The following is a 15521-nucleotide window of genomic DNA, read 5'->3' as shown; positions in this document are numbered from 1 at the left end:
GGTCAAATCGACCTGTACGTACATTCATTAATAAAGGCATATCGACCCTCGAATATATCCGGCGTTGTCGAGTTTTTATCCGTATAAAATGACAATGCAATAGCACGGTACAACGAAATGCGACGACGTGGCGGTATAGGACCACAGTAGCGTCCACCGAACGGGGAGTTGATCAGCTCGGCCGGATCGGACGATTGGACTTCGGCGTACACGTCCATGTACTCGTGGACGCAGCTGTTTGGAGGAGGGGTATTAAAAAATAGCGTTAGATTTCTTGCTATAACTTCAGGTTGGAATGGGAATGACAGTACCAGGGGTGTGTGATAGAAAGTGGAAATTGTTTTTTTTTTTTGGTTCAGAATAGTAAATAAATAAACATGCTTAGTTGAAGAATGGCAAATGTCATACAAGAAAAGACCACAACCCTGACACGCCTTCCTAGCTGTAAGAGGCCTTATAAACAACATTAGATCAAAATTTTTATTTTCTTAGACTACAGGTTAGCTAACTACAGCATGCCGGAGGTAAAGCACAAAGCATTAATATCTAAAGCAAATAACGAACTATCGGCAATGGAAGTGAAAGCTTTGTTTACTTTTCACAATAGCGTCATGTTAGAGGTTCGGTTCGAATTCTAAGCAAAAAAAATCTGACAAGCGGTTACGGTCAGCCTAGCTGCTGCTGCTGGTGACAGTGTGACAATTTATGAACCCATAGATGGCGCAGATGATTAATGAACCGGTTCTTCTCAGTATCACTCAGTACAGAGGATTTTTTCACCGTCTATTGTTGTCGCTGTCATTAGGTAGGTAAAAACCGGTGGTGAATATCATTTCGTGAGGCGATTGTGCCCACAGCTGGCGCAGATCAAAGTTGGCGTGTGGTTATCGGTGGTAGTTTTTTTTCTTTTCCGTCAGTGACAAGAATAAAGAGCTAAGATGATGCAGCTGATTTATTGTGATTTGATAAAAGTTTACTTTAAGAAAGGTGATTTCAATGGAAAAGAGAATTATGAGCATTCAAACGGGAGAAAACTTTCAACGTCACTTAATGAGTGCTACAACATAAATCTGGAATGTTTCAAACTCAGATTCTCAATAGTTTAAATTCCTTTTATTTATTTAGACGTCGGTAATAGTAAGTTTCTACTCGAAAAGTTCATCGCCACAGTCTGGCGAAGTGTGCGGGAGCCATGGCATGTTTTTCCCGTTGTAAAGAGCCATGTTTCGGGTCCATTCTTTCAGTTAGATGTTAGGCCATTCTAAAATATACTACCCTAGTAACAAGTCAGATTATATGGCACTCTTGAAGCTCTCCTAAAACTTAGAATGCACTTTTAGTGCGCTATAAAACTAGGACTGCTACTTGGGTAGACAACAAGTTGTTGGGTGACATTACCGGAAACTCTTGTGATATTAGAAAAACGCACTTTCTTCTAGCATCTGAACGGTACACTCTAAATTAAACATCAGTCTCGTGGTCGGTACAAACGTTCAAGAACCCATGGGAATATGCAAATGACCACACGGTTTCACAATCGAATTTATACACACTAGCACGTGCCGCATACAAACGCCTATGCGATCAAACACGTTCACATACAAACGCTCAAGCCCTTCACGATCATGCACGCATATCTACGCCCGCGATCTCGCAAACATCATAACGATCCGCTGACAAAGCGAACTTAAAAATTTATAAAAGGTGGTCTAAAACACGAACTTAGAAACGCTCGTTCCCACGCGTTCATGAAATCTCGACGTCCCTATATCGAACCGTATACTCAATTTCACACTCAGAATCACGACCCGCTGTAAGTGGCCTTAGGTAGTGTTTTAATGGGTGGCATTACCCGTCTCCTCTGCTATTGTAGTGAGCGATTCCGATAGGAAGCCCTTTCGAAAGCCATGCTCTTAAAAAAAATCTATAATTTGTCGAAGACACCGATCCTGAAAATGCACTTTTCGAAAAATATTATTTTACATTTTTCTACTAGGTAGACTAACTATGTCAACACCGTATGAACAGGGCCTTTTCTTATCCTAAAAGTTTCTCAAAGACACCCTTCGCTAAAATGCTAAATTTACTAGATAATTATTTTTAGAGGTACAAGTCGGCCACCGAGAAAGATTTTCAGAAAGTTGTGAGGCTCGACCCATTCGTATATCCGCTCTTCGGAAGCAATTGTTTTGGTGTTGGACCGCCAGAAAAAGGGAACCATATGCCAAAAAGCCACTCGCTACGCTATTGACACCGAGCCGCTCCTGCCATGAAAGATGAACAGAACAAGCCCTGCTCGTTCCCTAACAAATAATCAACCAGGCTGTTTATTTCGTCGCACCTCAGCTAGTTTCGCCACGGTCTAATTAGAGACCAACTGAATGTCAAAATCTCATGTCACCTTGACAAACAAATGGATAATAGCTAACGTGGTGGCCATGGTAGCAGCGTAGATTCAGCAACAACAGTTTCATTGGGTAAAAACGACAACAACCTTCGTACGGTTTCTTTTTCTTCTTGGCGCTACTCGTTCCTATTTATCTGCTATCTGGTGCTGAGAGCTCTTTGGCGGCGGTATTTCTCCCCATACCGGTGCACGTTTTCGTAAGCCATTTAACTATCAACCACTCAGATGGAGAAATCATTAGCGATGAAATTTCTATAGACAACAATCGCGATTTTCTCCGGCTTCATGTTATTGCTCGTTAGCTCCCGTTGCTGGCTCGCTAACTGATCTTTACTGTGTAACTAGTCTACTCACAACTGTTGCTAATGTCGAAACTTGGTTTCTTCTGCGACTCGTTGCTAGCGTGAACGACTATATTTTTTTGTACGGGAAATGAAAAAGTGATTTAAAGGCCTCATGGGAGGGGTTTAAGCTTCCCACCTCCTCTCCACCGAAGCACGGGCCTGTGCCGACCGTTCTATTCAACAAGAACAAATCAATACGTGTCAGTTCTGTGAACCGACGACACATTTCGGACAACCCTGTCCAGAAACCGCTGAGGACTACGGAAATAATTCCAACAAGCAGCGGTAGAGTCTTCAATATCTGTACCAAAAAAACGGTTGTCAAATTTGTTGTTCATGTAATAATGCCAAATGCGCAAGCTGCGTCAAGCTTCTCAATCTCAACAACCTATACCACAAGCGAAGGAGCTACTACCAAGGATGGAGAGTTCACACACCTCACCCGCAAGAAGCTAGGGAAAACAGGCAATCGCGAGTATCAAGGCAGTAACCAAGATGATGATACGGTCGTGCATGACAACGAAACAGACATGAATGATCCCCACAATACAGTTAACGAGGAAACAAAAAATTCCCCGCCGCGAAAAAAGATCTCCGCCCATAATGGCAAGGGGCGCGCATGAGATCTCACAGGCTCTTAATAATAAATCATTTTGTTAGTTTTTTTCTACATCTTGTAAATAAATAAAAGAACCACGGCTCCTTTTAGATAATTCATTGAGCCGTTTCAAACAAACAAATGAAACAATATTTTAATATCGAAAACAAATTCAGTTAAAATCTATGATTTACTTACAAGCTGGGTGCAACATTCGTTTCAACCAGGATCTACAATGTTTGAATGTTTTTCTACATGGTTAATGGACAACCCCCAGATTGAAACGAATGTTGCACCCAGCTTGTAAGTAAATCATAGATTTCATCATTCACAGCTGCTGTGACTCGCTGAAAGTGTATGGTGAACTACCATGCGGTTACATCGTTTCCAGGCATGTGGGTTGTGTACATAGATTTTTTATTTTCAAAAAATTATATCTCCGAAACCTCTAGATCTGACTCGAAAATATGTTTGGAGATGTTGTGTAGAATTGCATGATCTTTCAAATAAAAATATAAAAGTATGGAGTATTCAAGGACCCTCGCAGTGAAAATCAAGAAAAACCATTTAATGCGTATTTTGTTCTTACAAAGCTCAATTTTTTTAAAGCTAATAATTTTTTCTTGAAACTACACTTAAATACCTTTCATTTGATCTATAACCCATGACAATCGGTTCAGTGGTTCGAAAGTTATGAATTTAAAAAAAATCAACTTTTGAAAAATGACGATTTTTTGAACCCGTCTAACATGGAAAGAGACACCCTATTGACGAAATAAATAAATACGCTTGTAATATTTTTCGGTAAGGAACGATTCTACCAAATATTGCAGAATTCTGAGAGATCGTATAACTTTTTTTCATGGAATTGCTGATAAAGGAAAACTTCTTAACTAGATTGTTCCCACGAAAAAAAAATTCCGATGATATAGACAATACTAGGTAAAAGGAATGAGATGGGATTCAACATCTGCAGCCTATCAGTTTCCTGATCCCTGTCTTAACGACGAGCAGAGATGTCGCTTGCTAAGCATTGCGTGTGTACTCGCAGATATACGAAGGTATTCCGTGAACCCGTGCTGCTTCCAGAATGGATTTGAAGGATTCGTGGTAAAAACGGCGCAATTTTACAGAAAAACTTCTAAACTAGATTGTTTCTGTAAAAAAGTTTTTTTTTCCGCTGATATAGACAATATTGGATAACAGGAATGAGATGGAATTCACGCGACCGTAAAAATATCAATTGAAATCACTCGTCTGTTTTTAAACAGAGTCGCTGAGGCTTATCAGGGCGTTTTGAATAAATATAATTCGCTACAAAACGGTAGCATGAAGTTAACCCCTAAAAAAGCTAACCAAAAATCGTGATTTCAAAGAGCGTCGTTCTTAAGACCCAGTGCAATTGAAAGCCTCTTTTTATCGTATTAGTAGTGAGATAATTGAAAACCCAACAACTCTCGGTCAATACTATTTCTATTTATAAGTTTATTCATCCTAGACTTTTGAGACCCCTTATCTTTTTTGAGAGTTAAATGCAGGAAGACAAAATTTATTTTCTTGGACAAAAAAGACGTCATCATCGTCGCCGAGATGACGGCGGGCTAGTAGAGTAGAGTGGTGAGTGAAACCGCCTCTCATCCCAATGGGTCTGTGTTCAATCCCAGCCGAGATTGGTGATAGCCTAGGCGCTCAGTGGCGGACAGAGGCCGACGGAAAATAAACGCGAATAAAAAAAATCGTCGTCACCAGCAGCAGCAACAGCCCGCACACAAACGAGCGTGTATCGCATTTTCAGTAGTCGTTGCATACCGCTTGCTTGTTTGTGTGTGTGATGGTTCTTATGGAGGCCACTTGTTAAATTCTTCCACTTAAAAGTTCTACTCTAGCATAACTAGTAGGCTACGTGCAGTGAATACGCGCAGTGGTTGATCATGCCATTGCATACCATGCAAGTGTGTGTGTGTTCATGTCTGTGTTCGTGCAATTGATGGATGCGAATAGTGCATGGAATAAGAAAACGAGAGGGAGAGAGTGAAAAAGATTGAGAAATATGGTGGGCGGTAAGTGAAATGAAATTTTCGCCTCTAGGTGCCGAACTAGAAAGGGAAAATGCTTGAAGAAGAAGAAGAATAGATAGAAAAATGTCCTCTTTTGTCGAAGATTTTTTGAACAGGCGAAATTTTTTCTTTTGCTGCAAATGGGTGGTACTTACGCTGGAAGTTCACCGACTGCCGCTCCGCTATGGTGAGTTCGGTTGGTCGTTGATGGTGGTGGTGGGGGTTTTTGATGGGTGAGTAGATGGAGTGATACACAAAAACAGTTGTGATTGAGGGTGCATTTGAAGGGAGAAGAAACATTATATTCGTGGTTAGCGCAGAAGGTTTCTTCTTTTACAACTGGTTTTTAATTTTGATGGGAGTTTTTGTTGTTATTAATTCTTGTGTTTCATTTGCTACAAGATTGTGGTACCGTTGATCAGGGGTAATTTTATACATCCATAAATTTTTTGGTACTCTGTACAGAAAAATGTGATAACATCCGAGCCAAGATATCAAAAGAAAGTTACACTTTTACCGATCTTGACTTTTAATCGATATTATTTACCGATTATTCTCTATGTTTTGTGGAAACAGAGCCAAATCCATTACACATAAAGCAAAATATCCTGATGTGTTCAAACATAAAACTCGCAGTCGCTAACGTATCCGATTAACGATGTCCAAATTAACCCCGTTCGACGGTTGTCTCATCCTCAGGTGGAAACGTAAGCTGTGTAAATTCCCCTACACGAGCAGCGGTATTCGGATGAAAGTTTGATTCATTGGCGGAACGAAAAGTCAATTAATGATCAAAAACTGTGACTGCGATTTGTCCTGAAGGTGCTGCATTTGGGGAACTATTCGCGACTGTGTCTCCTGCATAGGTTGAGACATTTCGGTGTGGGGCGGGGAATGTTTTGAATGTGTCTGCTGTTGGCACTGGAACCGATAATGATAATCACGTAGTAGGCGCTGATACAACTAGTTGTCAATTTCGTACGACAAGTCACGCATCAGTGAATGCAGGAAACATTCAATTTACGCTCATAATCATTGCTCTCATTTAAAATCAATAAACCCGCGCAGTGATGATGTTGTGCTTGTGAGTTAGTGAGTGAGTGGATGTGTGCGTTCGTGTACCGGTGACATGTGTCGTGTAACAAAAACGAGTAGTGATTTAGCTTTGAATTAACTGCTTAACATTGAGGCTGTGTGTTTTACGGCTTCCAACATCTACTGCAGGGAGGGGGTGGTATTTTAACATCAATGCGGGTGTCGGAAAAAAACTGCTGGCAACAACTGCTGTTGTCAATGTGGCAGCTGTGTTTTTGACAGCTCTGGTCTGCGTGTGTTGTTGCGAGTTTATTATTCTTTTCGCTTCGCATTAAAAATTATAACTCTGCGTACAATTACCATTTACATGATTGCTACATCCACAAAATTCTTAGTTTAATGTGAGTACATTGACGTGGCGAGTACATATTTATGATGGCTTCAAAGTCTACTGCAGGGAGTTTTTTTTTATTAAACTTCAAACAATTTTAATTCAACGGTTATTATTGTAAATATGGTGATGTCGGTGGTGATTGTGTGACACTTTTGAACAACTGGTGTGAAAAGAACGTGGGGTCCGACACTTGACGTTGTTAGATTTGTGTTAAACGTGCCCGGGTGAAATCTACGGGAACATGTGCTTTGAGTGAACCATATCCAAACACACTTGGGATGAGGGCATACAAGCTGCCTATCACATTTTACTTTGAAGAAACATTCCAGACAAACCGTTTTTGTCCAAGCACTGTTGACATTTGTGCTTAGTTAGTAACGATTTGTCTGGATTTTCTCGTCAAAGTAAGCTTTGATAGCGGATTTTGTTAACGTCCTTTTATCCAAAGTTTGTCGAGATATCACTAATTCTGTGTTTTGTGTGCACCTCCAAGTGCCAAACCCCTCGTGTGTTTACATTTATTTAATCAAATGTAAAATACAACCGATTTTAACGGCAGATTCGGACTACTTACTCCGGTGGTGATCCTCTTAGGTTGAACGACGTGAAGGTGACGTCGACCCGCTGGCCGGGACCTGCTAGGAAGATGTACAGGCACTGGCGCGAGTGATTCGTCGGATTGGTGAGCAGTGGTGCATTGAACGTTCCGTTCGCTGGACCGCCAGCCCGGGATACAAAAGTTTGGTCACACTCTGCGGAAATGTAGAGAAAGAGAAAAAATGGAGGGCAGAAAAAGCCATCAGTTTATTGATTGATTTGTTTTGTTCGCTGCCAGCAGTATGGAAACTGTTTTCCGTCTAACTTAAGCAGCGCACCAACAGCAACAACAATAAAAACAACAACAACGGCACAGGAGAAGGAGCATAATTTATTGATGGGGGTACAGAAAAAGCACATAGATGAGAAATGAGCAAACGGAAAAAATAAGTAAAATGGTATACGACGTTGGTTTTATGGAAGCTGATTGGAAATTACTCTCAGATTGACAGCTGTTGACGAAATTGTTCGTGTGAAGTCATGTATTTGTACCATTCTATCAATTTAGTTTATTTGACTAAACTCACTTTGGAGTTCAAAGAACCAAAGTTCCTAACTGGAAAGTCAAAATTCAAGAATCATAATACGAAAATCTAGAATCGATGATTAGGAAAAGAGAATCAATAATTCCGAATAGGAAATAGAAAACAATTGAGAACCAAACCGATTATCTCCTGCTCAATTCGGATAACTCCTAATACTCTAATAACAGCGCAATATGTGAGTATGGTGCATATACTCATGCTGAATAAGTTTGGACAAATCAGAATGCTTTGGTATATTGCCCATTAAGGAGAAAATTGATTTAAAACCATTTTGTGCGTGAAGGGCACAAAACCTTCTACTTTTTTGCATTTAGAGTTCGTTTCGTCAGTATCTGGTCCACACATATAGAAGCAGAAGCCATGGAACAAAACACAGGTTGTGTTATATTGGAATATTGGAAACTTGTTTCGATTTAGCTATGCTCTCATCAGCAATCAGAATTTTTGTATCCATTCTTTTTAATTCAAAACGCAAAAACTGAGGTTGAACTGAAATTATCTTTTTTCGCAAAATTCTATGATATTTACTAAGGTATAGAAAGGGACTTCCATTTTATATTCCTATGTTTAGTGTCAGGATTTCTATTTTTTGTTGCATAACGTTTATCTTTATTCCCTCTTCCTGGCTCTCGTACTATTTATGGCAAAAATTAACCTTTGACTTCAAATTGTCTCGCTCTTCCAACATAAAGCATAAAACATAAAACATAAAATATAAAATATAAAATATAAAATATAAAATATAAAATATAAAATATAAAATATAAAATATAAAATATAAAATATAAAATATAAAATATAAAATATAAAATATAAAATATAAAATATAAAATATAAAATATAAAATATAAAATATAAAATATAAAATATAAAATATAAAATATAAAATATAAAATATAAAATATAAAATATAAAATATAAAATATAAAATATAAAATATAAAATATAAAATATAAAATATAAAATATAAAATATAAAATATAAAATATAAAATATAAAATATAAAATATAAAATATAAAATATAAAATATAAAATATAAAATATAAAATATAAAATATAAGATATAAAATATAAAATATAAAATATAAAATATAAAATATAAAATATAAAATATAAAATATAAAATATAAAATATAAAATATAAAATATAAAATATAAAATATAAAATATAAAATATAAAATATAAAATATAAAATATAAAATATAAAATATAAAATATAAAATATAAAATATAAAATATAAAATATAAAATATAAAATATAAAATATAAAATATAAAATATAAAATATAAAATATAAAATATAAAATATAAAATATAAAATATAAAATATAAAATATAAAATATAAAATATAAAATATAAAATATAAAATATAAAATATAAAATATAAAATATAAAATATAAAATATAAAATATAAAATATAAAATATAAAATATAAAATATAAAATATAAAATATAAAATATAAAATATAAAATATAAAATATAAAATATAAAATATAAAATATAAAATATAAAACATAAAACATAAAACAGTATGTTTCCTCATTTCGTACAAATCAGAAGTCAAGACGCACATCGCTTGCAAATAAAAATAGTACCGCGCAGCACCGCTCTAACGTGCACGTGTAACATATACTGTCCATAATCGCAAGTCAGTCCCATGTTCTATGGGATTCCCTATCTACATGGGACTGACTTGCGATTATAGGCAGTATAGACACAGTAAAGTTCCGTTGCCCCAAACTGTGAGTGAAAATTTCGCCCATTACGAAAGAATACAATCGCGATTGATTTTTCACAGATCCGTCTTAGAACTACAGTGTGCGAGATGGAACAGCTGATAAAGTTGAAATGAAGCTTGTGCTTCCAGAAGTGGCACAATTATTGCTACAGCATACATGGAACATAGCATTGAAAACGTTGAATTTATTAGCAGAGGCAGAAAGCTTCGTAGCGACATACAATACGACGTCGAATATGACAGCGTTGAAACCAAAATTCACGCGTATGTAGATCTTGATCAAACGGAAATTCTTCTACACGATTTAACACATCGTACTAGTACGGATTAAATTAAAAGATACATGTCGAAGTATAGATAAGTGGAATCCGTCACAAATGACACTTGGAGAAATTTTTTCCCTGGCATTGTCAACGGTGTTCGGATGGTGCGAATGAACTGAACCGAGCTATACCCTCTTACTTGAATTTCAAAGGGCAAATCATCTCAAGGTGTATACCATATTCAAAGAACGTTATGCGCATAACCTGGATAGACGCCAACGTACCAGTTCTGTAACCCAAACGGCACGCTACGTGTTAAGCCATGCACCCAAAACAACTAAAAATTACCTATTACACTCAATACCACCAAACAGCCTTCGACCTCTGCTGATATACCGCAGACAGCCGGACAAACAATATTCCACGGTATACAGAAGCCAATAATTAACATACCTAGGGAAGAAATACACAGTCACTGGAAAACAAGCTCCAAACATGTAACAGCGAAAATCGAAGCTATTGCAACGACGACATGGGCCCAAACACAAGGGAGGGAGAAGGCAGACGGAATGATGGACAAGCGACAAAGGGTAAACCTGACCATTGCTCACCAGCAAGAAGGATAAATTAACACAAGAAGCGGAAAGCAGTGCACCCAGGATAGTCGATAGAAATAATATTTGATTATTTATTAATTTTTTTAACAGCTTTGAATTATACATCGAATCGTTTCTTTTGCAATGTATTTTATTTTCGAAAAGGCAAATGACTCTCTTGGGTAGATACATAATAAAAATAACAAATGAAATATAAAACATAAACACATTCTGTGTTCAAATTGATATAGGTTTGAAACATTACACCAACTTTGGAATAAATTTCGTTCTAAACTATGCGTCTGAAATCTGTGGTCTCATTTTTTAACTTCTCGCCAAAAACCCCGGGATGATCAAACAATAAGCAGTAAACTACCTTTATTTCTCAAGGAATATCTAATCCAGCTCCATTTTAGGATAACTGACGTTTTTTAACGGGCGGTGACAGCTATATTGCCGTCTATTTTAATTCGATTTATTGTCTTTTTCGTAATTTTTACACTCATAAACCCGGTTGTTTTTACGAATCTTCATCACCAACTTATGGGGTTGAGAGTATTTTTTCATAATCGAGCTAATAACAGCAATTCGCCGTATTTTTTTTTCAAAAGACTCTTCGACAATCTAAAAGTTTTTACTTTATCATAATTAAAAGCAGTTAGGAGTGTTGCCATACTCCAAACAAATAGATTTCATAAGATTAGAACACTTATCACTTCATATTCCTGCTTTATGAGCGAAACGAAAAGATGGCAATATAGTTGCCACTGCCTTATAGAGGGTTAAAATCATTTGTAACCCGGATAACGCTACTAACCTACGAAAATCATGTTGTAGCATGTCACCTTGTATTAGTAATAAATGCAGATATTAGAGTCCAGAGAGGACATTACAGTTCAAGTTACAAGTTGACGTTGATGCCCAAAACAAATGATCTTTTTCGATTGCCTTGTACGCAGCGCACCTGGGTTCGAGTCCCGACCCCGCACATAGGGTTAGAAATTTTTCATAAGAGATTTTTCTAACCCGAAGAGGCGAATGACCTTAAGGTTAAAACCTCTATAATCGAAATAAAATTTAAAAAAATGATCTTTTGTGCACACAATAATTACAGACAAGGCAGTTTCTTAACTCCTTCAAACTTGGTACTATCCCACATGTTACACGCATAATTAATTCGATGATAGGTTAAACTAAGATTTTGACCGATATTTAATATCGTGTATAATTACATTAACTGTTGACGTTTTTTGTGGGTTATGTTTATCTCATATGCCCTGATGACGATGCAATAGTGTGATCGAAACGTTTGCAATGATCGCAGAGCCGTATCACAGTCTCTGTTTGCGCGAATCAGCAAATTTCCACTATCAATAGGTTTATTGGTTGTTTATTTGGGGTTTTTACCTTCAAGGTCATTCACCCGCATCGATAGGTTTGTTTACACACCGTTCTGGAAATAAAGTGTAAAATTTTTAACTTGGAGAATGTCTCCAATGTTAAATAATTTTCTGAACAGAACTCAAAGTGACATTCGACGATCATAAACAATTCTTATGTTATCACCCTTGAAGAAGAAATTGGGAAATCAGACTACGTTTGGGGAACAATTTCGCACTGATCGAGTAGTCCATGGTTTGCCGACTAAAACAGCGAAAAAAAACACTGGAAACCAGCCATTCTTCCCAACTACTGACTGACTACACGGAAACGAAAAACTACCTAAAATTGAGTTCCTTTGACTCAATCTCGTGGTATCGTGGGGGAATTTAAAATTAGGTAAACCGTGTTGAAGGTAGTTTCCATTTAACCACGGCAAAAATTACAACTCATTGATAGGTTTTTTATACTCAAATTTTAGTTGAATTTACCTAATTTTGAGTTCACCCCAAACAACTCAAAAGTACCTTCCTCCACGGAAGACCTCGACTGAGTCGAATCTCTCTTTTTGTTTTTGACAACACTAATAAGTGCGAAAGCGACGCACAACTCAAAAGTAAGTTAAAAGAACTTATTCTGCAGGTTGTTTTATTTAACCGTGTACCGGATCTGACGTAAGCAGTGCTACGGTAGCGGTTCGATACCAATCAGATAGATAATTCCAAAGCCAGCGCATGGAAAGAAAATCGATGACAGTCGCTGGCACCGCGTCATTTGTTCTGATTGAATTATTACGATATTGCTTGGCCTGGAAGCCATCCCCTCAATGCACGCAATGAGTTTGCCATCGAACTTTCAAGTGGCATTGCATTCTCCTGTTCTGAAGAGGGGAGGGAAGAGGGTAACGGGTTTTCCGTCATCAATCAATCGGCGCCAACTGTTCGCCTAAATGGGGGGCCACTTTCCAGTTTCATCAAAAAATTGCTCATTTTAGCGTGAATTTCAACCGAGAGTGTAATGAAAATTGGAAGCAGGCGGCGAAAAGTTTTAATTGAAGTAGGCATCGGGACGCGTTTGCAGCAGAATCGGCTGTTCACTGGCACGGTAGCACCGTCATCATTGGCTGTAATTAGAAGTTGTTGAAATAAATGACGGAACATGCATTAGGCTATAATTTATTTTCGATGGTGATAATTGGTGATTCGGTCGATATCAAATTCTACAAAAGGTTGTCAAATAACGCCGGTTTCGGATCAATTTTAAAAGTAATAAGCAATACTAACTACTAAGCAGCTAACTACGAGAGCAAATTCTATGTCTAAACAAGGAAGCAAACAGTAAATACTGAGCCGTCAGTAGGTGTATTGTGACGTGACACATCGAAACAAAATCGCGCAGTGAGTGACTTTTGAGATCCCGCCGCGTAAGGGGCTCAAGTATCACGTGGTGCTTATTGAAACAACGACTAAACAACAACGGATTGAACTTCTAACAGAAAATATATTTAATTTGTGTTTTTTTTTCGTACGACAGGTTGCCTTGGCAACATCAAAAACACAGCGAATGTGTGAGTGATAACAATAAAACAATGGTGAACACAGTTAGAATTGGTGAGTGACAAAGAGAAGGGATGGGGAAACAGTTGGCGTAAGCTGCTTCCATATTTGCAAAAACATCATATTTATCACAGCAAGTAGTTAGAGTATAGAAGAATGAAAAATAACAATGAGCCTTTGTGTCAACATACTTGGCGCCTTGGTAGGTCTGGACAGAGGCTCCAAATACTGCACCATCGAGATACGGGAGCGCGAGTCGGTGTAGCCACTTGGGATGACCCCGACCGAGACGTCTACGAGCTCGGCGGTCGCTGGAATGTTTGTGTGCACAGTACGTGTGTGGATTGTCGTGTCGGTTGCGCGCGGGCGTTGTCGTAGTAGGCGCAGGATGAACCGTGTAGCAACCGTAGGGAATTTTCAGTCGGTCAAGGTTTTGTTTTTTTTGTTTGTTGGTGGACGATAAAAGTGCAAAGAGGCGGATTCAAAACGAGCAGTTTGGAGAAAAAAGAGAAAAGAGAAAGAAATTAACGATTAGTATAGGAACCGATGAGGAAGATACAATGGAAAAGTAAGTTGTAGCGATGAATGGACGATAATATTTACAAATGATTTACTTTGATGGTTTAATGACTACTGTATATTTTTCAAACGTTTGTTTTCAATTTTATTCGATTTTTTCGAAATATTTTTCTTTAAAATTTGAAATTCGTTATTTCTTTTAAACCGCCATCGTCAAAATAGTCAGACTGGCATTCGACTGATGAATTCCTTCGCTATTTTCAGTCGTATCTCGTTAAACGGGAGCTTAGTGTGAATATAGCCTACGACTACACTGAAATGTTTATAACTACATCTGGCATTCCGCAAGGATGTCATCTCGCGTCACTTATCTTACCCCTTTACTTAAGTCAGTGGATGACGTTTGTCCGACGCGGATGACCTGAGTCGTATTAAACTATTGACCCAATCAGCTGTTAGCTACCCACATGGAAAATTCACAACACATAGAAAATTCCACTGTACATACATTTACCGCCTGGTCTGGTACCGTAGCGTGATGCTCACAGAATATCCTTCCAAGCACATTGGTTCCCATGTCTTCAGTTGGACCACCCTAAAAAGTTCTATTTTGTTTTCATATATTTCATACCGTTTCAAATCTCTTTTACTTTTCAATGCGTTTTAGATCTGTTTTAACAATTCAAAACATTTTTATTTTCTTCTTCAATTTTTTTTTTGAAAAATTTCAATTCATGAAATTTTATTTTATTTTGGCGGTGCTTTATAAATTATTTCAAATATTTAAAAAAAAATTCCTAGCGTTTCAAGTTTGTTATTCTTTTTTCAAATATTTGAAGAAAATATTACTTCCATAGGAGAATGGAATGGACTTAGCATCCGATTGTTACCAAGGACGCTGCCCATCACCGGGTAACGATGGTTTTTACCAAATTTTATATAGTATGGCTAATTGCATTAGCTCGGTAGTCGAGCTAGGTTTCGATTTAGCGATATTCCATCAGCAAATTAGAACTTCTGTACTTCCTGGACCTCACTGACGACCCGGTTGCTTCGCGAACACAAGTTTTGCTACGCTTTTGAATTTACCTTCTAGCTGCTGCTAGGTGAGACCCTATACCGCAGCCGTTGAATTCCAATTTTGCTGTATACAACCGAATCTTCGTGAAGTGAAATATTTTCTGAAGATGAAAATGACACCTTAGGTTTACGGAAGTCGCTCATGTTCAGTTTTACCATCTGTGCCATTCAATTCTGATAGCATGCTACGCGTTCATCCAAGCGGAAAGGTCCATTTTTGTAGAACTACCTAAAACACGTGGTTTAAACTGGCAGCGGTTCAGTTATGATTTCCGTGTATATAGAAGATGATAAAATAAAGGTACGTTTACACGATTTGTCACCGCGTACTTGCCCCAAGTATATTAAAAAATATTTGTTGCAATAGACGAATTTCGCGCTAAATTGTATTCAGAGTTGGCAGCACC

At 37.5% G+C, this 15521-nt stretch overlaps 1 protein-coding gene across 14 annotated transcripts in view; it reads right to left on the bottom strand.

The window, feature by feature from the left end:
• Positions 1–15521, bottom strand: part of LOC131677148 (cubilin) — a 237919-nt gene that overhangs the window by 26757 nt on the left and 195641 nt on the right. For 12 of the 14 annotated variants that reach the window (XR_009303286.1, XR_009303287.1, XR_009303288.1 and 9 more), the window contains 4 exons: positions 13707–13826; positions 7410–7587; positions 5562–5588; positions 23–234 (listed from right to left, as the gene is read on the bottom strand). Coding sequence is in view for 11 of the 14 variants with exons in the window: in XM_058956810.1 (XP_058812793.1) it covers positions 23–234; positions 5562–5588; positions 7410–7587; positions 13707–13826 (537 nt within the window). In the remaining 3 variants the exon portion in view is untranslated. The remainder of the gene's footprint in view (positions 1–22; positions 235–5561; positions 5589–7409; positions 7588–13706; positions 13827–15521) is intronic. The other 2 variants (XM_058956806.1, XM_058956807.1) reach the window with 2 other exon arrangements.

This window comes from Topomyia yanbarensis, chromosome 1 (genome assembly GCF_030247195.1).
Source record: "Topomyia yanbarensis strain Yona2022 chromosome 1, ASM3024719v1, whole genome shotgun sequence".
In the NCBI taxonomy this organism is placed as follows: domain Eukaryota; kingdom Metazoa; phylum Arthropoda; class Insecta; order Diptera; family Culicidae; genus Topomyia; species Topomyia yanbarensis.
The sequence above is the reverse complement of the archived record's forward strand: the minus strand, read 5'-3'. Positions and strand labels throughout refer to the sequence as shown.